We start from the raw sequence: 27,606 nt of genomic DNA on the forward strand, positions 1-27,606 counted from the left end.
TACCTAATCAAATGTAGAATTTTTTTTTTTTTTTTTTTTAAATTTTATTATAATTTTTTTTTTAAATGGACTAGCAAAGATACCCTTATCTTTACAGAAAAATTCCTACCTTTTTTTTTTTCCTTTTGGTATTAGTTACGAGGACCGAAACACCCAGAATAACGCGCTTTAAAAATCCATTCTTCATCTTGAGATCGGCTAATTGATCTCCCGAATGAAAGGGACTGTAAGCATTCCTTGTCTCTAATGGGATTCGAACCCAGACACACTGAAAAGAGTGAAAGTGGAGAAATCATCATACCATAACTGAGGGCACATGTCATTTGCTCCTTTAGTTAAACCAGCAAGATTCTGAAAATATAATATGATTTCTTATTGACCAAAGGATTTCTCCTACTTAGAAGCAGGACCCAAATTATGGGTGGGGAACTAAAAAGGATGCTATCCAGAATCTATGGGGGGGGGGATAGAGTTTGGTAAGATAATGTCTTGGAAGAAGAGATGACAAAATCTTTTGTTCCCAGTGGGTTTGAATTTGTGTTGGAATTTGTTCCAACAAATTCATGGTTGGATTCTGCTTTGATGTGATTAGAAATTTGTTTAATGGCATGATATATCACAGTGAATTTGATGATAGCCTGTAATATCTTGACTGCTTTTGAAAATTTTATTTGTGTAAGAAAATTGTAATTTATGCAAAAATATTGTATCCATTGCATCGTAGGAACAATTCAGATTTGACATTAAATTAAATTTTCTGTTTATACTCCGGGACAACCAAACGGTCAGAGGAGTTCACAAGATAGACAGAATACAAGAAACAGCACTGTATTCAGCAGTCACAAGCTTGAACCCTGGTCGCTCAAGGCACATGTACTTATGCACCCGCACGCCTGACCACTAGGCTACGGCGGCCTTTGTAGGTTTAATTTTGCTTTTACCCATAACCAGTAGCATGGAGTTTGTCGAACGTACTCCTGTAGGTTCAGGAGTCTAAATAACCCCATGCATGTGCACTTTTAAAGATCAGAAAGAAATAATGCCTATTAATAATATTGAAAATACATTTTTTTTTTTAAATAAAACCCCATTGCTGTGCTCTAGACATTCAGTTTAAGTGAAAAAGATGTAAATCTAAAAACCTGCATGCTTCAACCATTGACACCAGCCAGACACTTCAATGGTAAATATTGGAGGTGATGCCATCTCTCATAAAGCCACCATGCTTCGATATCACTGGTCAGTTCACATTTTATCACACAAACATTCTTGTTAATGCTGATGTATTTTTTGTTGCTGAATTCAAAAACGCAAACAGAACTTTTCCATCTCGCACAATTTTTATGTGACATACAAATATTGATATACTGATAGTATTCTTCAAATAATGCAAGGAAGCCACAGGCTTTTATTGCACTGGTGCAAAAAAAAAAAAAAAACCAACCAAGTAAAACACAAATTATATGCTTCCCTTCTCATGCAGGTAAGTATCTAGTAGACAGTTTTGAATTTCTTCAAACTGTCAGCCTCAACTACCTGCAAGGGCAACTTGTTCCAGCTATCGAGTTGCTGGTTAAAGAAAACTTACTACAATCCAATCTAAACCTCAACTCCTGTAATTTGAATTTATGACCCATAATTCTGGAATTATTTAGGACATAGTGTTAATTGTAATGTGGCTCCTGGGGTTCCCCCCAATGAGAATTTCACCCTCATTCATTTCACTAATCCCTCTCAGAACCCCATAAACCTCAATCAGGTCACTTCTGAGGTGCCTGGTTGTCATGCTCTGTAGCTCACATAATCAGAGTCTTTCCTAATATGGTCATCCTGCTGATCTTGCCATTCGAGTTGCCTATGTTTGAAACATTTCAAGAAACTCTACTCTTATCTTTTTTCAGATAAGGATACTTGAGCAATAATAGAATGTGGTGTTACAAAAGTGTGAAAAGGGTTTTGTGTGCTGTTTAGTCTGACATGCTAAGGCATCTTCAGACCTCCTTATAAACTATGCTTGTAGCAGAGCCAACTGTTCAGACCCAGTGTAATATTGTTTATTTTTGCAGAATACATTATTTGCTCATTTGTGTGCCAGTAGTCACTTGGTTAAGGTCATTATTGTTTGTGATTCTTTTCTCTCAAGTGTTTTCTACACTTTTTAAATGTTTCTGTACATCTTATAAACTAAGATGCCTCATAAATGTATCAATCATCCTATTAGTTTTTGTTTTGTATGTGATGAGCTGATTTTTAAATCACAGACAAAAATTCACTCTTTTAGTTAAAAAGATTACAACTTTATTTTGAATGTAAAGTGGGTAATCAAGATAAGGTCCCTCATTTCTGCTGTATCAGTTGTGTTAAATTGCTTACTGCTTGGGTTAAACGGAACTCACTATCATGTTACTTTTTGCAGTTCCTATAATATAGAGGAACAAAAAGACCATTCTATGGATTGCTATTTTTGTTTAAGAAACACTTTGAGGATTACCCCTAAATCTAAACGTACAGTAAAATATCCAAATATATCAGAAACTTAGTTTGGATGAAGAAGATAAATCGAATGATTTTGAGTTTTGATGATACTCAGAATGACAGTGGAGAAGACAAACAGGTTATTGACAACCTAAGTTGTCACTAACTTGCCCATCTTCTCCACTGGCAAACAACCCACCTAAAGTGATGCGTTCATCAGGATGAATGCATCTTCAATTCGCTCCAGATGTTTTTCTAGTTCTGCCTTGAACTTGAATGTAAAGTGGGTGAGTAAAATGTTTTTCCTCATTTCTGCTGTTATCAGTTGCCAGTAAATTACTTACTGCTTGGTTAAACAGAGCTCACTGTCATGTGACATTTGCAGTTCCTATGATATAGAGGGAACCCAAAGACCATTTATTTGCTCAAGAAGACGATTTGGTTAAATGCAGTTATAAATTCTCTAATGGAAACTCTAGATCACCTACTGAATGATGGTTATTCATCGATACCTCAAAAGTGAGTTTGAAAGCTCCATAACAGAAATGCATTACTGTCAGTACCCTTAACATATGCTGCACAAATGAAAGAAACCCATGATAATATGAAACTTCTCTTGACTAGCATCAAGTATGAGCAGTTTTCTTGGCATTTCTGTGGTGACGTTAAAGTGATTGTTCTTTAACTATGCTTACAACTTGGCACTATACCAAATATTGCTGCTTTATTTGTGAATGGGACAGTAGAGAGAAGAAGAAAAAACATTATGTTAAAAAACAATGGCCTCAAAGAAAAGAACTGATTCCAGGAAAGAAAAATGTTGCAAATAAAACATTTGTTTACTTCTGAAAGTTCACTATTTGCACAATTAAAGTTAGTATAATGAAATATTTTCTCAAAGCAGTAGATTAAAATGAAACACGTTTTGTTACCTAAAAGAGAAATTTACTAGAGTCAGTGAGAACAAAATCAAAGAGGTCATATTTGTGGTACCACAAATAAGAACACTGAAAAATTGAACAGTTCAATGAAGTGCATGGAACTTAAATTTTTGGGAACTTTTTGAGGCTGAAAACTGCCTATGAAGTTACAGTCCTAAAGATCCATTTCTTGAATTTAAATTTGTACTTTTTCCCAGAAAACCGAGGAGCTGTCAGTGATGAGCATTTCCATCAAACTATTTCCACAATGGAAAAGATCTATAAGTGGAGTCAGGCATGCTGGCTGATTACTGTTGGATGCCGAGGAGTGATGTTCCACAGGCAAAATACAACAGGAAATCGCCAGAAGCTACATTCTAGTTCAGTTAAAGATAAGTTAATCTTTTTAAAAAAAAAGTGTTTTAATTCACCTATTTTAATATAAAACTAAAATCGCATTAAAACTGTGGATGATGGACAAAAATTTTTTGTGCCGATTTAAAACATTGCTTTCCAATTCACTTGCTTTGATATGTGTAATAGAAAAGTATTCTTTATTAGTATAATTGTATGTGAGACATGCCACTGAACATGTGCAAATAATTAGGCTTAACATGGTTGTTTTCTTTTATTTATTTTTTCATGTTTGTTCAGTAATAAACTTCTGTAATTTTCAGTAGAGAAATCAAATAAAACACTTTTGTTGAAGTAGTTGTGAGCTTCACTGAGTAGATTAAAAGCATGACATTACTGAAATCATGCTGGACACCTATGATCCCATATTCTGGGTTAAAGGAAAGTGCAGGTGACTGAGTTTTGGAGATGAAGTAGTATTTACTTTTTACATCAAGGAATAGTTTTACTACTTCAATAAAAATGCATCGGTTGACCCTTGGAGTTAGCTTGTGATGGGCTCTTCGGTTTTTGATAGTGGGTTCATTTAATAATAATTAATGCTTGCTGTGGTGTTCCATAAAAATAAGGATGAAATGAGGCATACAATGAAAAATACTGCATTATATCTGTTATTTCTCCTTCCAGCTGTTCATATTTGTAATCAGATTGAACTGAAAAATTGGCAGCTTTCCTTGTGTGTAACTGGAAAAGGGTGATACCCTACAACTCTTTTATATATAGTGTATCACCACAATGCAAAAGTAGCAGTTGTTATGGTGGCTTGTGGGCTCTCTCTCTACATTTGAAGTATAGTTAAAAGGCATACACTTGTGACTACCACAAAACCCTCATAATCTAAAATTAAAGATTTTTAGTTGTGATTACTTCTGATTAATTATCTATCAATTTATTTTACAAAGTTAAGTGTTCTTCTATTTTCTCTGCCCACATAGCATTTATAGTCCGTTTGGGTTTGGTAAGAATCCTGACTTGTTGTCAATTGCTAACAACTTAGCATTGAGCATGTATTCCATACGAGTTTTAATAAAAAAAAAAAAACTATTTTGTTAATAATTTTGCGTGGTATAATGGTGTCATTTATTATTATTATTATTATTATTATTATATATAGTGTATAATTTACAGTATGAATAGAAACCACATATCTTTTCCCAGCTATATTATACCTGTAATGTTGACTTGCAACTACCATCACAGAATATGAGGTGCAACCTAACTTCTTTTGATCATGCACAAGCATTCCAAAGTAGTGCTGCTTTTTATGCACTGCAAAATTTGATGCCACCAGGGATGTTTCACACACTTTGGAGAAAATTATTTAATGGCACAAAATAAATTTAATAAAAGTGAAGTGTAAACTGTTTTTGTTACACTGTTTTTAATAAAATTCATAAAAAAAACATGATTAGACCATATTTATATTTAAAAAGAAAAAATTTAAAATAAAAATGATAAGGTTTTAAAAAAATACAAAAAAGAATTTAATTGTGTATTGGATTAATCATTATGCTAATTTATTTATGTCAGGTACTCCTTTTACCGGTAGGCTGGCATCCAATCAGACATTTGTTGAAGCATATGGTTTTTAAATTTGCATTTTGCTCACTGGCAGGTCTAAAGGATGTTGTTATTGTTATTTTGGTTTTTAGGAGCTTTAGCAACTAAGGCCATATTGCTCCGGGATATGTGGTGGTCATTCCCTGACCTTTCCGCATCCTCCGTATTTGGTGGTGACGGGCTCGAACCCCGGTCTAATCAAAAAGCATGTGCTACGCACTCTGCTCCTTCCCACCTGGCTACGGAAGTGCCAGGTCTAAAGGAAGTTTTAATTTTAAATATTAAGTAAAAATATGATTTTAATATAAAAAATGGAGCTTTTAAAGTTGTATTCAGAAAAGATTGGCAATAAAGGTGATATCAAAAAGAAGCAAACGGTCTTGGAATTTTTTTTTTTTTTTTTTTGCTGATTTTTCAAATGTAAGTATGGGCTTGGCACACCCAGGGTCCTGAGCTGGATATCATCATTCTTCCTCTTTCTTGGTGACTCCTTTACTTTTGACTCTCTCACTCAGGGTAACTTGGTAATTTTCTTTTTTTGGCTGGTGCAGCATAAGCTTCAGGCTTCCTTGCACCATACAGCTAATAATGATAAATGACCGTGTGTGGTTGGGGGAAGAACAATTCTCTCAGTTTCACTGGAACAATTCCATTGAAAAAGGATATTTGATATCAAATGCTTATTGGTTGAGGAGAACACTTAAATGAAATTTAATATGGCAAAACATCTTTTGGTTTAGTAGATTCCCACAATCTATTGTAGTAATATATCAATTTGTAGAATTTATGAATTCAGGAGAGTGAAAAGTTAGTTTCAGTACAGAGACACCAATGCACTTCACTCTGTGTAAAGAACCATGGGGGTAAGTGGGCAGAGGCCTAGGAGGGCTTTTTACAAAAACAAGAAAATGGCTAACACATTGGAACAAAATATAGCATATACATAGAATGTATGGGACTTGGTCTCCAACCCAGTGCTAAGTAGCTATTAGCATTAGAAAAGGCACATGATGCAAGAAAGCAAGCTTATATAGCATCAGCCAAAAAAAAAAAAAAACCCTTCTCATTTCACCCATCTACTTGCTCCAAATGTTTGTCTAGTTCTGCCTTGAATCTATTTAAGCTATCAACTTCTACGACAGATGGAAGTTTGTTCCAGCAATCAACAACCAGCTGGCTAAAAGCAAACTTCCGCACATCTATCCTACAACTCTCCTCAAATTCAATTTATGCCCTCTCAGGCAATTATTCTGAGCAAGACTAAGAATCCCATCAGCATTGAGCATGCTCAAACCATTCAAGGCTTTATACACCTCAATCAGATCACCTTTGCAGGTGCCTAGTCTTCAGACACTGCAATTTGCAAAACCTAAAGTCTTTCTTCATAAAAGCAACCCTTTGTTCCATTCACTAATCTTTTTGCCCTTCTCTGTTCTTGTTCCAGCAGCTCTACATCCTTCTTAAAATTATGCCTCCAGACTTGTATACAGTACCCAAGGTGTGGCCTGACCATTGCCTTGTACAAGGGGATAATCACCTTATCCCTGCTAGAAAAATTCCTGTATATCATTGACAAGACACCATGAGCTACTCTTGCAGACCATCTGCGCTGCTCAGAAAACTTCATGTCTGCCTTCACAATTACCCCAAGGTCCTTTTCATTCTCTACCACTGCTTTTCAGTGTAGTACCATACAGTTGATACGTTACTCTGGGGTTACTGCTTCCCATATGCAGTACTTTATATTTGTCAATGATAAAGTTCACTTGCCACCTCTAGCCCACCTGTTCAACTTTACTAGATCCTGTTGCAGCAGCGTACGATCATTAGTATCATTAACAACCCTGCCGACCTTCGTATCATCTGCAAACTTGGACACAAAGCCGTATATACCATCATTAATAAATACAGAAAACAACAATTTACCCAACACTGAACCCTGGGGGACTCCGCAAATAACATTTGTCCACGAAGAGAAGTCCATTGATTACCACTCTGTCTTCTCCCACTCAACCATCCCTTTATTCATAGCAGCAATTTGCTTCCAATGCTCCAATTTGTGCAGCAGTCTTCCATGTGTAACAGTATCGAAAGCCTTTCTAAGATCCAAATATAAGATATCAGAATTATTCTTGTATCCAGTTCCTTTGTGACCACATCATAGTATTCCAATCAAATTGGTCAGACAAGACTTTCCCTTAACAGACCCATGCTGTGTCTGAGCTATAACTGAAGTCTTGTCTAGATGATCCTGCAGTGCTTCTTTAACCAGTGCTTCAATTAATCCCTGGAAGAGAAGTTAAACTAACAGGTTTGTAATTACTCGTGTTGCCCTTTGATCCTCCTTTGTGAATTGGGGTCACATTTGAACATCTCCAGTCTATGGATACCTCCCCTGAATCCAAGAAAGCTCTCATAATTATGGCTAAGGGTTTGCTTACTTCCTTTGCTGCCTCCTTTAATTAGATAGTATGAATCAGAGCTGTAATAACTCAATATGTTCTACGTTGATAATAATATTAGTAAATAAATAAGAGGAGTTAACCTCGATATAGTACGTGGAACACTTCCGTATGATACCCTCCAGAAATTAAAACGGAAAAAACGAAAAAATCGACAACTTACCGGAACATTAAAGTAAAATATAAATAATTAAATAATCAATTTAACACAATTCAAAATCAATTTAAAACAATTAAAATTCAAATTAACGCAATTAAAAGAATCTAACGAAAATAATAAAAAATCGTTTTGAATATTTTCGTTAGATTCTTTTAATTGCGTTAATTTGAATTTTAATTGTTTTAAATTGATTTTGAATTGTGTTAAATTGATTATTTAATTATTTATATTTTACTTTAATGTTCCGGTAAGTTGTCGATTTTTTTCGTTTTTTCCGTTTTAATTTCTGGAGGGTATCATACGGAAGTGTTCCACGTACTATATCGAGGTTAACTCCTCTTATTTATTTACTAATTTAATATAACTGGATAAATCCCATCCACCCCAGGTACCTTTGTTATGTTTATCTTCAACAGTTTCTCCTCCACTTTGCTCTCAGTTATTACAAAATCGTCTAGCTCACTGCCAGAGTTTAATTTACCTACTCTGGCATTCCCCTCCCTGAATAACTCCTCATGTGTGAATGTAGATGCAAAATACTCGTTCAGTTTATCTACTTGAGCAGGATTATCAAGAGTTAAACCATCAATATCAAATGGACCAATCTGATTCATCCCCTTGCTTCTAGAGTTTACATAACTAAAGAACTCTTTGCTGTTTTTCTTTGCATCCTTTGCTAAAGATTTCTCGTAATCTGTCTTCGTCTGCCTAACTTCCTTTGTGACTTGGTTACAGACCAGCTTTTATCTATCATAGGCTTCTGTGTCACCTATTAATTTATATGTATCCTATGCATTTTTCTTCTTTGCCACATGTCTCATTAGTTCATCTGACATCCATTTAGGCCTAAACCTTGAACAATATTTCTTAGTTGGTATGAAAAGCCAGAGTAGCTTCCAAGATTAATTCTTTGAATGCTTTCCATTTTGAATTTGCTGTTGGTAACATCATCAGTTGGTTCCACCGTATAGAATTTAAATACTGTCTCAGACCACCTTAGTCACCTTTACGAAAGCAAAAACTCTTCCCTTTACCCCTAATGGTAGTTACTACTTTGAGTAAATCCCACTGCCACCTAGTGGTTCCTTTATCTGCAGATACTTAATGCATGAAGAATCACTGCTAATAATCAGGTCAAGAGTATTACTCCCTCTAGTTGCCTCCCAAACATTCTGGCACACTATAGCCATAGATGCTGATGTGCCAAAAAAAAATCCCCAACCAACCAACCCAAACATTCTGCTGTAGAAAACAATTATCCAATAAATCCACAAAAGCCTTGCTAGTGTGTTAGTGACCAACCCACCAATTCTAGTCAATATCTGGGAAATTAAAATTCCCCATTATAAGACACTCTGAATTACTGGCCCACTCTATTTCTCTGTGCAGTTTTTTATTATTCTCATTAGGTCTACAACACTTCTACTCTTAATTTTGCTTTCCCAGTGCTTATGTCACACCAAACTGACTTGACACTTGCACTGTCCAGCCATGTCAACTAGCTATACTTCCTTGGATTTTATTTGTTTTTTAACTAGTAGCATAACCCCTCCTCCCTTCCTCTCGTGTATATCCTTCCTGTACACATTGTACTCCCGAAATTCCAATTCTGCATTCCTTCTCTGTGTGACACCAAGTCTCTGATATCCCAGCAATATCTGCCTTTGATGTTTTGATCAACACCTCAAATTCATTGAATTTATTTACCAAACACCTAGTATTGGTGTACACGCAAGTATACATGCACCTGTTCCTATTCTTAGCTACCCTAACACAACCCATGTATTTACTTGCTCCGCAATAACTCCTAGCAGTCTCTGAAATCCTCTGCACCTTGTTTTCCAGGCTGTTACTCATTCGAATAGAAGCAGTGCAAGAATCACTTTCACCTTTGCCAGCGGCTACTAGTAATCTATTAGTCCATGTATCTCCCTCCTCAAGCTAGCAATTTTCCCGACCTACCTAACACTGCCTCGATAGCATCAGAATATATTCTTGCACCCTTTCTATTTAAGTGTATCCCATCCCTGTAGAAGCAGTCTCTCCTGTTAACAAGCACAGACCAGGCTGAGAAAAATTCTACCCTTTTGCTTTGCACAATCTCTCCAGGGCCGAATTGATCAACAAGGCTCTTATCATATACTCCCTCCTATCATGTCTGGGCAAAATTGCAGACACTTTTCTAATTCAACCCTAACTCGTGGCTTTTTTTTTAACATTGACCTGTACTTGTTAAGTAATTCTGACCTGTACTTGTTAAGTAATTCTGCCGGTCTCCTACTCTTAATATCATTAGTGCCAACGTGTACAACAATATCACCCTTTGGGCCCTTAAAAGAAGATATCTGCTGTACATCATCAGCCTTTGCCCCTGGCAGACATACCTTGGTCCTGTTCTGCCTATCCTTTTTGCACAATATGTTCCCTGTTTCCCTGACAAATAGAGTTGCTGACAACAATTAGTTCCTGTGGGACCAGTGCATTTTGCCTTGGTTTTGCCGCTGTGTTGCGTGATGTTCAAGTGCAAGCTCTGGTGTTGATATGGGCAGCTGAGAGCTTGATTTAAATTTAAATCCTTCAAGGGCATCCACCCTGTCCTTCAATCTCTCATATAGGCCCATAACAACACTGAATTGGTGCCTGATTTCCTTACATCGCGCGCGCGCGCACACACAAAGACATTCTCCTTGGCAATTTCATATTCCGTTCCTGGTCGATCCACAAGCATCAAACAAGCAATACATTTCAAAAGGCTGTCATTCAGAGGACATCTGTCCCCCTCAGTTCTTCCCTGAGCCACAGCACTTCCATTAACTATAGCTGAGAGGGGGAAGTAAAATAAAATATACTTTTAAGAGTATAAACAGTTTTTTGTTTTTTTTATTAATAATAGATGGTTTTTTTGTATAAGGTGCAGTGAGTTAAGTAAAAAATGAATCTAATAATATTATGCAATGATATGAGGTTAAATGAATTACAACTAATAGCATAGAAAAGATAGAAAAAGAATATATAAATAACTAATCATAAACTAAGGTACATATTATCTTATGAAGAAGCCACAATCCATTGTTTATGGAAGCACAAAGTATTTCAATTAGCCAGACAGTTTAGTGCAAGTGTGTCAATTTCCTACTAAATTATTTTATTTTAAATTTGGTAACATTTTTCTATTTTAAATTTTGTACATCTAAACTGAATGGCAGTGGCTGCAATATTTTGTAAACAATGCATTGGAGTGAAAGAAACTGTTATTATAAAGCATGTTGAATTACTATTATGTACTTGCTTATTAATTCAATGCGGTTTGTAATAACACAGTTTATTTCACTCTAGTGCACCATTTAATTGAAGAATTGAATTGAAGAATATTGACATATGAACAGAGACCATAACAAAACCAACTCCAAAAACTGTTGTTAAAGGAAGACCTGCAACTAGGTGGAAGGATGGGATCAGTGAACCTTTGGGCATGACATTTTGCGATGCTGCTCATATAGCACATGATCGATGCAGTTGGAGGAACTTGTTAGTGGCCACAACAGCTCCTCAGGGAACTATGTGACTGGAAGAAGGACATTTAAGCTGAATGGCAGTGGCTGATGTACATAATTTAAAATAGAAAATGTTACCAAATTTAAAATGAAATAATTTAGTAAAAAATTGCACTAAACTGTCTGGCTAATTGAAATACTTTGTGCTTCCATAAACTGTGGTCATGTTGTTTCTTAGTAAGATAATATCTATCTTGGTCTATGATTATTTATACAGCAATACCCCACATAGCACTGACAATTGGTACCAAAACTGTTCTGTGTTATGTGAAACCGTGCTGATTGAGGTATAATTATAATGGGTTTTAATTGAATGCGTACTAGAGAAAGTCTATAAACAAATTATAATAAATCTATAAACAATTTGCACTTGATAGCCAATTAAAAGGATTTTAAATAAAAAAATATTGCAAAAATTTTATTAATGAAAAGGTAACAACATGAGAGATGAGAAAAAAAGCTTTGTTTATTTAGTATTTCAATAATAAAGTCTAGTGAAGTCATCTCTTCTTTTTCTTGGCATAAGTCTTTGTGGCATCGAATCCCATCTTGTAAAATTTGCTGTATCTTGATGCTACGTTCAACATCCGGATCTCAATTCATAATTACCTCTCAGGCCATGTCAATCCCCCAAAAAACTTTCTCCAATTCTTCTGTTGAAAATTATTTTGGTTCCACTTCAGTGTTATCTACTTCAGAATTGTTTTCCTCTTTTTCAAGGAGAGTTGCATCATCTAAGTCATTTTCATGTGAGTTGGTGCAGTCACATACATTGGCAATGTCCAAAGTTTCGAATCCCAAGTCTCTTCCAATCTTCACAACGTCTTTGGTGATTGTCTGAATTTGCGATTCAAAACCAGCGAAATCATTTGCCAAATGGGGCAAAACATGCTGCCAAACAGAACGCATGTTAGTGGCAGTGATTTCTAGCCAAGATGCAAATATAGTTTTGATCATATTTAGAGGGGTAAAAAATAAATTGTGAAATCAAAAGCTATCACATCTTGTCAAGATGGAATCAAAAATACTGAACACTGTTGCACATTGCTACTGACTTCCCTAGGGGAGCTCATTTGCACATGTGCATGTGAGACAGAGTTGGCACCGTAACACACATTTATGCATATCTAGGCTATGACAATGCAGCATATATGTAGAGTGAGTGTCTAAGCTATCGAATATGTAAGGTAAATTTTTGACTTAAACTTAATTGAAGACTGTATTATAGGAAATCCATGCGGTTTGAAGTCGTTCTAAGCAAGGTATTGCTGTATATTCTTTAACTTTTTCTATGCTATTAGTTGTAATTCATTTAACCTCATATTTGCTTGATATTACATTAATATTTACTTAATTCACTATGCCTCTTTTACAAAAATCCATCTATTAATTAAAAATTGTTTATTTATATGTAATTTTCCTGTTGCATAACATGAAATTATTATTAATTTATTGTAAAAAGGGAGATCTATTGTATTGTTTTCTTATTTCTAAAAATAGATATAGGAACATGATCAGTGAATATTTTCATTCAATTATGGTTGCAATGTTGAACAAGTTGAAATCAAAAGATAAACTAAAAGCATCAAGACTATCTTATTTGTTTACAGTGTCATTCCTTTGAATATAGGGAAGCAATATAGTTGCTAAAAATGGAAAAACAATATTGAAAGGAAGCTACATTTTCCAGAAATAAAGTTGCACATTACAGACAGTTGTGTATGTTTATTCCCATGCTTTCATTCCATGGTCACAAAATATGCTATATTCTTTGGCTTTATAAATCAGTTTATACTTTCTCTGATTGTTAATATATGCATGCCAAAAGTAAATCTGATTTTAAAGTAAGTCATCTGATTAACCACAGGAAACACATCTGTTAATGTGGGCTAGCCAGTAAAAAGCTTAAATATGAATATTATAGAAATAATTCTAAAAGAGCTAGATAATTTAAATGTAATCTTGATTACACAGATTATTAGAATAGTCATAGTTGATCTATCATTACTCCTCCTAATAGTTAAGAAATTTATTGTAAAAACTAAGTTTTAACCTTCTGTTTCTGTGTGTATTTACCAGATACAGTCTGTTTCATCAGCTTTTATCAAGAGTTGCTGAAATATAGTTTTTAAAAATCTGTGAGTTGTAATGTGAAACTGGAGAAACAACTTTTAACTTGGAACATGTAAAGTTTAAGGAGGAAATGAAGGAAAATTTTGGATCTTCTCGCACATTTTCTGACAAATTGCCAATATCAGCAAAATGCTGTTGTAAGGAGCTGGGGAAGGTTTCTTTTATGTTGGAAGACTGGAGCTTTATTTTAAGAGGTATCTGGCATGATGTATATACCATTTTCAGACATTAGTAAATAAAAACTAATAGATACTGCACTTCTATTCTCTCTCCCTCCCTCCCCTGATCTACAATAATCATCTGATTCTTTTACAGTGTGGTTTAATTAAAAGGCTAATGCCTTTTAATTATTACTTTTAGATTTATCATTTTTTTTTTTTTTTTTTTTTTGCAATAATCTACTTTTTTCTCTCATAATGGTAAAAAGTTCCTTACTTTAGTTTAGTCTAAAAATGTCATTGGTACTTCTGAAATGAGTGTAAACTGATTCTGTTTTCTCAAGAAAACAGAATAATAATACAATACACCATGCTTGGACACTGCATTCCGTGTTCAAGAATGTAGATCTCATCTGAAAAATGTCACTGAACTTCTTGAAAGGGTCCAAAGAAAGGCATCTTGCATGGTGAGATTGGTAAAAGAGCAACCGTATGAGGAAAGACTTAAAATAATCCCCCCCCCCCACACACACACACTAAGGTGCCTGGTTGGCAAGCTACAGAGCTTGGCAACCAGGCACTTGGTGGGGGGGGGATCTGATTGAGGCTTATAAGGCTCTGAAAGGTGGGTTAGTAAAATGGTGGAGTTTTCATTGTTATAAAAAATTTCAGAACTAGGGATTACAAATTCAAATTACAGGGGAAGAGGTTTGAACTAGATTGTAGGAAGTTTTTCTTTTAGCCAGCGAGTTGTTTATTACTGGAACAAGTTTCTTTGCAGTTAGTTGAAGCTTACAGTTTGAAGAAATTCAGGAGGAAAGTGCATAATTTGTGTTTTCTTATCTTCTTCCCCCCCCCTTTCTGCTAGTGCAGGAAAAGCCTATGGCTTCCTTCCATTATATGGCTAATACTAACACTAATACAACACTTTTTTAGGCTCGAGAAGTTGTACAATTCTATAAGAATAAAAACCTGCAAGCACTATTAGTGAAATTGGATAGATGGGGAAAAAGAGGTATTGATGTTTTTGAAAATTGGGCCATGTGCAGTTTCTACAAAATGGTAGTAATAAAAGTGATTAAGCTATATTCCAAAGGTGATGCTTTGTAGTAAAAATTAAAAAAAAAAAGTCAAATAAAAAGCAGCTTGCTCTCAATGCTGGCATTGGAAAGCGACTGCAGAGTACAGCATTGGGGCATCTTCTTTTGAACATCCTGAAAGCATGTGGAATTCTTTAAAAAAAAAAAAAAATTGCCCTGCACTTATTGTTGATACCCTTTCATGGTAAACCTAAAAACTGCAGTAGTGGGGGGAATTATTTCAGGTTTTTACATTCAGTGAATCAAACTTAAACATTTGTGCCTATTTAGTTGTCCTGTTAATGGCATTACTAGTACCAGAGTAAGATGAATTTGGACTGATGGTAGTGCAGGGGGAATTAGTGATGGTGTTTCTTTAACCATATTGAGATCTTATACCTACAGCCTCTGAATATGTGGGTGGGGTTTCTTTTGAAATTCACATTCACTTTCTTCATTTACTTCAGGTGGTTGAACACTTCTATTGATCACCTCTGGCTATATAGCCAGTTCTGCTTGAATGATACCAAGGTGTTATTTTATATCTGCTTCATTAAGTATTTGAAACCCATCTATATACTTGTCTGTTCGAACTACGCTACACACTGTTGAATAATCTTCTCCCATGGCCAGTGAATTGTGGATGGCAGAATTTCAGTATGACTCTGCAACACAAAACGTGGTATCCTTTTAAATGTCATGGTACAAAAAGTAGTATTGCTTAGATGTAAGTGATGCAATTTATAAAGGTAATCTACGCCTTTACAAATTGCATCACTTCCTTGTTGTGTTCATTTAATGAAATGAAAACATTTACAGTATTGGTGTTTTTCAATTTGAAATGCCAATACTAAAATGTTTAGAGCTAGATAATGAACAAATATTCACCCATCATCTGTTTGGTGTGCTGTGACTCATTTGGATGAGGTGGTGCATTGTCAATCAAGAGACATAGCTTTGGCTGGGAGACTCCCTGATTCCAAATGGTCACTGGAATGAAGCTAAAAAAAAAACATTAATTCCATGGCATTATATATTTGCCCACAAGATAGATTATGCCTTCCAAATTGTTGGGTCCTGTGATATTCCTTCGATGTTTTACAGTTATCCTAGGAAGGCATGAAAAGATTCTTTGACTTTAACTGCTTGTTTAGCCATTTAGCATTTTATAAACAGCAGAGGTCTATAAATCTGAGTTTTTTTTTTTTTTTTTTTTTTTTTTTATATGCATTTTTGCTGGAAACACTTGTAAACTGCAGAATCTCAATGTGATCATTACTTGTTTCTTTGTCCTTTTGGACGTGCCATAGTAAGAGTCGGATTACACAAATTTTAGCATGTCATTTCATCTTTTAAAAATATCCCTTGCTTTTTGTACCCTCTCATCAAATTGAACAGCCAGTTTTGAAACATTTTGCACTGCGGTAATTTATATTATTTTGTAATGTTAAAATGTACACTGTACATTTTAATATTACAAAAAGAGTTGTAACTTCGGACTTGCATAAATTTTTTTGGTAAAATTGTCAAGATACTTTCTGTATAATTTTTAAGAGTGAAGTTAAATGAAGGAACAATAAGCATAAGTCTTTCATTCCCATACAAACTGTTGGATAATAACCTGTGGCATAACTAGAGTTAACATTATAATATTTTTTTTTCTCAGATAAAATGAATAATATTTTAGCTTGCTGAGAAAAAAACGGATAACATAAGTTTTAGTAAAAACTCTTTAATAGAAACAAGTTAAAGCACAGGCTAAGATAAAAAATATAAAGTAAACAAATCACCAACGCTTTCAGATGGGGGTTGTCCTTCCTCAGTGGGAAAAGCTTTTATAATTTTTAAAAATTAATAATAAAGAATGCCCGGTCATGTGGACACTTTCACGGAATTTTTATTTATTTATTTTTTTTTTTCTGAGTTACCCTGAGTTGTTTTTTGTTATAATAATATCGGAAGTACTGAAACACTTTGGTAAAAGAGCATACTATCACAGTGAGTTTACGCACCTCGTATTTGCAGTTTGACTTCTATGTCAATATTGTGGCTAGTGTCAGTTTGTGTCGACTAGGAGCAGCAGTGCATAGCACACGCTTCTTGATTAGACCTGGGTTCGAGCCCGTGACCACCAAATACGGAGGATGCGGAAAGGTCAGGGAATGACCACCACATATCCCCGGAGCAATATGTTTTAGTTGCTAATGCTCCTAAAACCCAAACAACAACAACAATCTTGTGTCCACTTGGAAATGCCTGTGTTAGTCCCATCTTAAAAGAGGAATTTCTAATGGCCTTTTCACTTGGGTTTGAATTAGCCATTTTTCAATGGACGTGTGAAGGACTTTTCCCTGTATGTTATATTGGGATTTTTTCCTCCATACAAACAGGCACACAAACCATTGAACACGTATGGCTATAGACCAGAATGTACAGGTGCCACCAACTGCCTCAGCCTACTTGTGGAGAATTTTTTGAGAAAATGATTAAACATAAAACAAACTGCAAATGCTGCAAGCCATCGCAGATAACAAGAGGCAATATCCATTCAGTGCAGGGAAGAAAAATAATTTTTATCAATTGTTTCATCTTCATGATGAGTTCCCTTTTCATTTTATTTTGTTAATACATAAATGTTAAAACCTGGGGCAGTGAGAACAACACAAATTTTGACACTTGTTTTGTGCTCAGTGACATTTATCGTTCACTTTCCTTTATGGAAAAACAACAAGATACATCAACAACTAGGGTTGTTGGTGTATCTTGACACATAGACCATCAATCTATATACCAACAAGTTTGTTCCCACCCTTCCAAATTTCTTTCATTATGTGTGTGAGATTCCATAGCCAATATAATCCCTGTATCCTGCACAATTGAATTTTTCCTCTGTTGACTTCATTTAAGAATCAGGACCTGTTGATTTACATGTTAATCACTGGCAAATTACATTTAGAAGAAATCCGAGTTGGTTGCTGATTGCATACCATCTGACATATTAGTGTGGCATAAACTTTTATTGGACATATGACATGACAATGTTATGCTTGGCAATAAAAAATTTCAAGATCACTGCTTTCATTCGGGTGCTGAGTGCTCTTAACTTCAAAGTATATGAAATAATAGGTTTTGCGTACAAAGCTGTTTTTCAGTTACACTATATTACTTCCCATGCTGCATGCATGAGTGCAACCCAATTAAAGTTTTTACTATGTCAGTATCATTTTCACTTTAACACTTCACATAGCATGCTTTCAATTAGAAATGATTCTTCGTGAGACCAGAACTTCATAGACATTAGTCCGATTTTGGGTCACTGTGAAAGAAAAAGAAAGAAAAAAAGTGTAATTAAATTACAAAAGAGTTACCTGAACAATGATATTCTTCATGTATAACAATTTCTATGATGGCAGTGTTCACTTTAAACCATAAATATCCTTGGTATGCTATTCTGCTATGCACTGAAAATGGGAACAGTTTTGAATGTGGCAGGGGATTCATTAATATTCCTTTAGTTACTACCCGATGTCAATTAGCATACAATGGCTTTGAAAACAAAAGGAAAGGTAGTGTTCCTTTTCCTAATCTATTTAATATGGATAGAAATTGAGATCAGCTTACAAATGACAGTTTTATGTGTTGTCTCATAAGTGGGCTAAACACTGACTTTGAATGACCCTCTCTAGCTTAGTAATGGTACAGCATTGGTAGTTTTGAAACTTATTTTTTATATACAGGATCGTTTAATTAAAAGGCAGGATCTGTCTCTAATTTTTAGTTTTAGAACTATGTTGTCTGGATCTGTTTTTTCATATTTAGGAAGTTTTTGAATTTGATGTTAAAAAATTGGACTATTACTTTAAGATTTTAAGCTTTTTAAATTTTACTTTATGAACTTTTTTTTTTTTTCCCCTTCATCCTCCTGGATGAGGGAGTTGTTTCCCATTCTCTAGTCCAAAAATGTCATCTGTGTGCTTCTGAAACTAACAAATTGATTTTGTTTGAAACAGGAAAGAATTTTCCTGTAATATTTTTTGCCCAATTTTCTTCATGAAGCAGAGCTAACATTGTTGGATCCATTGAGAACAAATTCTAGACATCCATAGTTTATCATGCATGAAGTATGCAAAAAACTAGTTCTGATATGCAAGTTTCATAGGTGACTAAAGACAGACACTGTCTTTTCGTCATTATTTTCACACAACTGGTGATGTGTGAATCAATGTCCTGTTGCTGTAGATTGTACCATACAGTAATAAACCAAATGTGAACAAAGTGTCAGGAATTTGACTACTGAGTATCACTTACTTAACCCTTGTACTCTGTATACCTGGGTTGTCTCTAGTTTTGGGCCTTGGGAAGTCAGAAAATGTATTCACACATGTATAAGTCAATATTATAAAATATACTTTGAGGGCATAGCCAATGCTGCCATGTATAGTTCAGCATAATAAAATTGGTGAAGTATGCAAAACTACTTTTTTTTTTTTTTTTAATGAAAACCCCAAACACGAAAGGTATCAAAACTTATAGTACTTAGTACCATGCATGGGTTGAAGGAGAAGTATGGGGGGGAGGGGAATGCCAGAAACTTTGCTCTAGAGACTAAACATGGGTTTCACCACTTCAAGCCTCCAATAAGCAAAATGGTGGTATTTCACCAGTTTATGAAAGTCATCTCCAAACCTTTTGTTCATAGTAAATAAACTGAATATTAGGTACTTATATTAATGTATTTTTTATAAAAATCAAAGATAAAATCATTTAATATCGAGGCAACTAACATATTGCTTTACACACACACACACACACACACACACACACCACACACACACACACACACACCTTTCCTTAATATTAAATGATTAAGAAGCAACTGCTTGAAAAATTTTACTGGCAGAAATGCTAAATGCAATTTTATTCAGAGCTGTAAAAATCTTCATTGTCACAAAAAAGTTTAAGTGATGTTTCTGTATGATTATTATACACATCAAATGCATTATCATTGCATTTGTTATGTTATGCGATTCCTCAGAACCTGACATAACCTGTATATAATTCAACCCTGTACACTTTTTGAAAATGTCCAAAATTTTTTGATTTATACTCTATCTGTGGTAAGTGAAATAACAGAATTAGTGAGTGAATGAAAGAAATGCTTGTGCTCCTGTGGGGAAAGCCCCCTTACTTGAGCATTGATATTATGGCTTCATGGTTATGGTCATTTTTCTCAGGTATATACAGATGGCACTGAAAAAGACTCGGTAGTATGGGCAGCTGGTTTTTTTTTTTTTTTTTTTTTTTTACTTTTAAAATCAGCAAGAACTTCTCTGCTGAGTAAAATCATTACCACTGTCTTCTGCTGGATTCCAGCACACTGGGACAGGAGATAATGAGAAGGTATATCAAGCTATGACAAAACATAATTCAGATACAAAATTGACAACTACGAAAATGTCTTAAGACTTCAAAATTACTTATGGCAGGTATGGGAATTACAATGGTAGAATATATGGAGTGAATGTTCATTAGATAAATCTAATGTGAGGGGAGGGGTACAACAGTGTGGCATCCTGCAGAAACAGGATAAGGAAGTTTATATTAGCCAGAATACATATACAGGAGGTGTACCTTGCACACACTATCATAGGGAACAACAGAGTATTTTCCATTCTCTTTCACAAATAAGAACCTATTACATTTCTGACTTTACTTGTGATGATGCAAATATATCTGAACTTGTCATTTTTAAAGGCAACATATGACTTCCTAAATATACATTAACCTTACTTTTCTAGTATGGCATCTGGCAAATGCCTTTTTTTTTTCTTCTTTTTTTTTTTTTTTTGTTTCCTCTGTTATTTTCTTTAAAGTTGTAAATTAAATCATTCTCCTGTGTACTTTTCCCTACAAATATTATCTCAGATTAGGAAGGGTTTTTTTTTCCCCCCTTTCATTTCAATATACTATGAATTAGGAGACATTAATTTTTTTTGTGTGTGGCATATAACAAGATGCCAGTCAGACATATGTGTTCATCTTTCTTCTGGGCAATTCCCATTCCCATGTGGATTCCGAGGTGCCAGTAACAGATATCTAATCTTGCTGTAGAGAATTATTTCACTAGTTAAGTGTGAAGAGTTGACTAAAATAATAGAATTTGATGATATATTCCATCAGATCCAGGCTACATAAAGTTTCTAAAGAATTTTATGACATTTTCATAATTAAATAACTTTGTAGTCCTTAACCCCCTCCCCTTTTACCTTTTTGTAAAACATCAGACTTAATCTATATATAAGGCGCCTCCATAGCCAGGTGGGAAGGAGCAGCAGTGCATAGCACACGCTTCTTGATTAGACCGGGGTTCGAGCCAGTCACCACCAAATACGGAGGATGTGGAAAGGTCAGAGAATGACCACCGCATATCCCGGAGCAATATGGCCTTAGTTGCTAATGCTCCTAAAAACCAAATAACTAACTAACTAGCTTAATCTATAAGTTTGCAAATGATATAAAGGATTGGTAGTTTGGTTAATGACAGTAATCAAGGTAAGCTATTGCAACAAGATCTAAAAAAATTAGACAGATGGGCTGAGAAATGACAGTTAAAGTTTGACAGTGACAAATATAAGGAACTGCATATGGGTAATCCCAGATTAACAGTACCAACTGCATGATGCTACACTCAGGTTAGTGAGAAATGAAAAAGATATGGAAACAAACTCCATCTGTTCGTCTGCATGGACAGATGGAGCTAATTGTGCTGCCAGGACAGTGCATGGTGTGTTGTTGTTTTTTTTTTTTTTTTTTTTTTTGGATGATGTATAAAGGATCTTTGCTAGCATGGATAGACGGTTCCGCTGCATCTTGAGTATTGCATACAGGTCTGGAGGCATCATTTTAGGAAGAACACAGATCTGCTTTAACGAGTGCATGGGAGGGAAGCAAGATTGGTGAAGAGAACCAAATTGTAGAACTGAAGCCTCTCTTGGTTGGTCTTACCAAGAGAGTCTGGTTATACAATTTGCAGCATCTAGAGACTAGACACCTGTAAGGAGATCCAATTGAGACATTTAAGGCCTTTAATGGAGTGAGCAAGCTAATGCTGATGGCATTCTTCTTGCTTAGACTAAGCTTATGAGTGGGCATAAATTCAAATTGAGCAAGGATAGGTCCTCTTCTGAGATACTGCAAGGTTTAAACTTAATTGAGAAGAGTAGTTAAGTGAGCAATTCTTCAAGAGTTGTTCCTGAAAACTATTTGATGACAAAGAAATTGAGTGGAATTTTATTTTATATATAATACAAATATAGAAATGAATTTGGATTTATAAATGATTATTGAACCCATTATAAACAGGTAGTTGCTAAGCATGTCTTCACAAAAATCTTAAAATAAGTTAATTCACTTAACCTTATCCCCTGTCCATTTCTCTTCTAACCTGGACTCACTTATTCAGCACTTATACTTGGTCTCTGCAGCATATTTGGTTACTGGTTAACTTTAATTACTGATGTATTCAATTTAATCTTTGTGCTGATAATAACTGCATCATTTAAAAAGAAAATGTCTATTTTTAATAACTGTGGTCAAGATCATGTATATAGCTCCAGTTACTTTGCCACTTTAGAATGTACAGACTGGTTTTTATGCAGTGCTAAACAAAATTTGTACATAATGCTTTTCATGGAGTTTCAAGATCCCATTAAGTGAATTCTTCTGTTTGCTTCATTGTTTTGGAACAGAGTTGTGTATATAACTCTGTAATAACAGTTAAAAAGAAAACTCAGATTTAATTTAGATGATATCTTCATATGTTATAATATGCATACCAAATCCTTGAAATTTATGTAAAATATTAATTTTTTATTTATGTGAATACTTGCAGAATCACTGGAGGAAATCATTGAGTAAAACGTTGTCGAGTAAAATTGTTTAACTATAAATTTTTTAACTATTATAAACTATATTAGTTCAATTAGCGAAAGCTGTTATTTGTCTAACAAGTACAAAAAGTATTGTAATGTATTGGTTTATGGCAGCAGCTGTAATGTTGCATAAGAATGAACAATGATCAACTTACCATTTCTTGAACAGTAAGGTGCTGAGCTTGCAGATAATAATTTTCATTCCTGACCTCTGATATTAGTTGTAATGTATATAGTCTTATCTTTTTGGCAAAATAAAAACTTTATGTGTACGAGAATTATTTCCACACATCTTATTATAGAAAGCACAGGAACATTAACAGTACATCCAGCATATCCTTTACTAAGTTATCCTTTTCTTTTGCAGCCATCTCATTTTGACGATCCTCACTGGAGAAGTGAGCCTTCAACATTTAGCCGTTCAGGTTCTATGCCAGGAAGTCCAAGATTTCAACACGGGATGCCTAACATGAGCTGGGGAAGTGAAGACGGTATTCCCATTAAAGTAGTTCATGAGCAGAGGAAGCCATCCCAAACAGGTGATGACACCACTGATTCAGAAACTTCATCCCAAGGCAGTGGCCAAAACTTTAGGAGTCAAAAGAAGCCACATGAACCAAGAGTACACCACATCCCCATTATGGTTGAACCTCGTGAAGGATCTACCAGCTCTGGTTATGCTTCAGACAGTGTTGATGAGTCTCGCTCCTCATCCACTAAGGATATCCCTCAGAATGGATTTGGAGCTCAAGGTGGTGCAGAATGGAGTGGACCTGGTGTTCATCATATGAGACGCAATTTTGAACCCACCAACTGGCAGTCTTCTCAGCAGTCATACGGACATGGTGCTGGTGATACACCATCACAGGGAAGCAGTGAACAAGGTCAGAAATCCAAAGTTCATCGCATTCCTATTAATGTTGAATCAAAGAACTGGGTACCTTCATCTCCGAGGACAGATGCCAATGTTAATAAGACCTCTTCAGCACATAATAATGTTACAAGGTCGGCATCAGGACCTTCAGGTGCAACAAAGGAAAAAGTGTCATCACCCACTGTTGTGAGGTCTGCCTCAGGTCCAAGTTCTTCTCAGGAGAAGGAATCCCCTCAAGCAGCAGAGTTTACACCAAGAGCTCCACCTCGTCAGAGGAATGGAAAATCACCCAATGGTCCATATGTTACTAAAATCTCTGTTAACAAGGATAAAGAAGTGAAAAATTCACCAGGTCCTGCATCTAGTCAGCCAGAGAAGAAACTCCATGGACCACTGGAAAAAATTGCAGAAATTCAGAAGGAAGTTGCTGAGTTATTGCAGACTGTAAATGGTTTTGTTGGTAACGCTCAAGATAAACAGTATAGATACTTGGATGAGATGCTTACCAGGTGCATGCTGAAACTAGATAATGTTGATACTCAAGGAAAAGACGAAATTAGAAAGGCAAGAAAAGCAGCAATTAAAGATGTTCAGTCATGCCTCACAGTCTTGGAATCGAAAGTTCATGCTAACGAAGCAAGCATGCAAGAGGGGCAGTCCCAGGATGTGTCTAGTGGTTCTAACAACCAGATGGAAGTGACCATGGAGGAAGGAGAGGCTTCTGAGAAGCCATCTGATGTCCAGCAGGTGGACGATACAAGTACAGTTACTACTAAAGAAAAATTGGACCATCCAGTAACTGAAGGCCAGCCACAGGTTTGTACTAAATCTCCTCCAGATGAGTCTACAGCCATGCAGATTGATCCTGTTCCTGCTCAGGTCTCTGAGCAACTTGAAGTAGAAGTTAACACCAAAGGCAATCAAGCAGCAAGCCCACTTGAGTCTGGTCTAACTAGTGAAGTCACTTCTACAGATGTGGAAATGAAAGAAACAGGAGAGAATGTTGGTGACAGTGCCAAAGTAGATAAGTGTCAAGGACAGAAAGTACCATCTGCAGACAGTTCTTCAGATGTACCTCCATCTGAACACAGTCAACAAACAACTGTAGACCTACCGCAAACAGAAGATGCACAAACAAAGTTGTGATCATCTGACATTCTCGCTTTTCCTCTTCAGATAACTTATATGTATTGTTGCAATATTTTGTTACTGGACTGAGAGATGTATTGATAGCTTGTAAAGAAGAACCCTTGTAGAAAAGAACAGAACACAGGTGAAGGCCTTTATTAGAATCAATCTGGCAGCCATGTTGCCCAGACTTATATCTAACATAGCATTGCAGTTTACTTAAAGGAGACTGAATGTTCCTGTTCTCTTAAAGCACATACATACACGTAATAGTCACTGCTTCTGTCTCCTTGTACCTCCCTAACATTACAGTATTGTGGCATAACAGTTGGCCTGCAGTGAAACCAAAGGATTGTCAACTGCATTGTGGGCGGTGTTCAGAACTGTGCACTGTGATTACCCACACATATTGTGTGGCTTGTACATATACTATGCTTATTTAATGTACACAGAAATATTATTAAACTATTTAAGTCAACTCTACTTATGTGTTTGTCAATTATTTTATAAAATAGGTTTCCTCCTCCACATGAAAGCTTAAATTTAGTAGGATTTATGTGAACTGAGGTCTCTGGGTCATTTTGATGGAGGTTCTCAAATTTTTAATAAGTAACCAAGGCAGAAAAAAATGTCTGAAAGGTACTGAATTGATGGGTTTTACAACACAAAACAACTTTATAGAATGATTCCCAAGTGGGTGCCTGAATTAAATTTGATATTTATCTACAGATACGTACGGAAGTTTTATTACCATAGTTGTTAGTTTTTGTGTAATGTGATATATGAATCTCTCTCAGGAAGCTTTAAGGCTAATAACAAGAACTGTTCCAAAATTATAGTGAATTTATTTTGGAACTTACTCATTTTAATTGCTTTGATGCATTATTTCAGAATACCCTCAATTTGTGGAAATGTATCCATTCTGTTCCAATAATCTTCATCTGTACATATAACAGCTCTACTCCCAGTGAATGGATTTTTGTGAAATTTTATATGTCTTTTAAAATATTTGTTGAACCATCCCAAATTTAATTAAAAATTTTGGCAATTTAATGATGTGTTAATGATCTTGGTAAAACACCTCCCACCATGCTCCATTCAATGCCTCCTGTGGTCTTTCATCAAAAGGATGTCAGGAGGATTTTTACGAATCTTGATGCTCCAGGTCCTGACAGTATTTCTCCACTTGTGCTCCTGAACTTACTCCTGTTCTTTGCCACCTTTCTTCACTTTCTTATTCCAAAGGTGTTTTTCCTTCTGCTTGTAAATTTGCTCATATGGAGCCAGTTCATAAGAAGGTTGACAAATCCCTCCCATCCAATTATCGGCCCATCGCAATTACTTCTACTCTTTCTAACGTAATGGAGAAATCAATTAACCGCCAACTCTTAAACTACCTAGAAACTTTCCGTCTGATCAAATCACCAGTATGGATTCCATCAGTGTCGATCCACTGGTGATATTCTGGCTTATGTTACCCATTTATGGACAAATTCAATGGAAAAGTTTGGTGAAACACAAGCAGTTGTTCTTGATATCTCAAAGGCTTTCGATCGTGTTTGGCATAAAGGTCTTCTAAACAAGCTGGTTTGCCAACTGTTTTTTGTAATTGGTTATCCAGTTTTTCTCTCTGATCGCTCACTGAGGGTGAAGGTAGATGGCTCTCTGGCTTCTAAGTTCTCCACTAATGCTGGTGTCCCCCAAGGTTCAATTCTTTCTCCCACTCTTTTCCTCTTGTATATTAATGACCTTCCATTGACTGGAAATCCTATCCATAGTTTTGCCGATGATAGCACATTGCATTCCACTCTCCATTTTGAGAAACCTTGCCCTGCTGAATCAGCTTCAACTTCTCGAATATCCGCTACTAATTCCTTAAATGCCGATCTCCAGTGGGGCAAAGAAAACTTAGTTGATTTCAATCCTTCTAAAACTCAGTCTTGTCTTATATCTCACAAAAAGGATTCTTCTGCTCCTATGCTTATCTTTCGTGACACCCCGATTTCTAGGCAAAATGATATCTCTTTTGGGGATTACCCTAACTTCTAATCTCTCTTGGCACAAGCACATTACAAATATTGCTTCCTGTGTATCTAAAAAACTTGGTTTTCTTTCGCTCTCAGTGTTACTTTTCTTCCAAACAGCTGTTCACTCTGTACAAGTCACAAACCCACCCTACCTTGGAATATTGTTTCCACATCTGGGGTGGTGCCCCCAAAACCTCTCTCAGGCTTCTAGATTCCATTCAGAAGAGGGCAGTTAGGTTAATTAATGACTCCTCTCTAACAGTCTCTGCTTGCTGCCTCATAGATGTACTGTTTCTGCTGCATGCCTTTTCTACAGATAATTTCATGGGCACTGTTCTGAATTGGCTTCAATAATTCCCACTCTCTCTTTCAAAACAGTGCCGGCAACATCCATTTACTCTCCAACTTCAAACTCACAGAACCAACTTTCATCTTCCTCGTTTATTCATTCTGGAACAACTTTCCTTCATACATATTTCCTGAAAATTTCTTTTTTATGGATTAAGAGAACTGGTACAAAAGTAATGCCTCCTAATTTTTCGATTTCAAATGTGACACCGTAGATCATTTTGTATGTCACTAAATGGTCTCTAGAGATCTCTACTTTCACCATACTGAGTGGCACTCTGATCAGTCTTGAGTGCAGCACACGAATAATTCAAAATGATGGACGTTACAGAATACGTATCAAGCAAAGAGTGGTGATTGAACTTCTTACCAAGGAAGAAGTG

General features: G+C 35.6%; 1 protein-coding gene across 3 annotated transcripts in view; it reads left to right on the forward strand.

Annotated features, from left to right (window-relative positions):
- Positions 1-25,331, forward strand: part of stv (BAG domain-containing protein starvin) — a 47,561-nt gene extending 22,230 nt beyond the window's left edge. For 2 of the 3 annotated variants that reach the window (XM_090372566.1, XM_090372565.1), the window contains exon 2: positions 23,214-25,331. In XM_090372566.1, coding sequence (XP_090228692.1) covers positions 23,277-24,866 — 1,590 coding nt within the window. In that variant the 5' untranslated portion in view covers positions 23,214-23,276 and the 3' untranslated portion in view covers positions 24,867-25,331. Of the gene's footprint in view, positions 1-13,713; positions 13,873-23,213 lie in introns of those variants that run through there. The other variant, XM_090372568.1, reaches the window with a different exon arrangement.
- Positions 25,332-27,606: the final 2,275 nt, after the last annotated feature.

The sequence above is a fragment of the Mastigoproctus giganteus genome, chromosome 4 (genome assembly GCF_048544385.1).
Source record: "Mastigoproctus giganteus isolate SK-2022 chromosome 4, ASM4854438v1, whole genome shotgun sequence".
NCBI classification, from domain to species: domain Eukaryota; kingdom Metazoa; phylum Arthropoda; class Arachnida; order Uropygi; family Thelyphonidae; genus Mastigoproctus; species Mastigoproctus giganteus.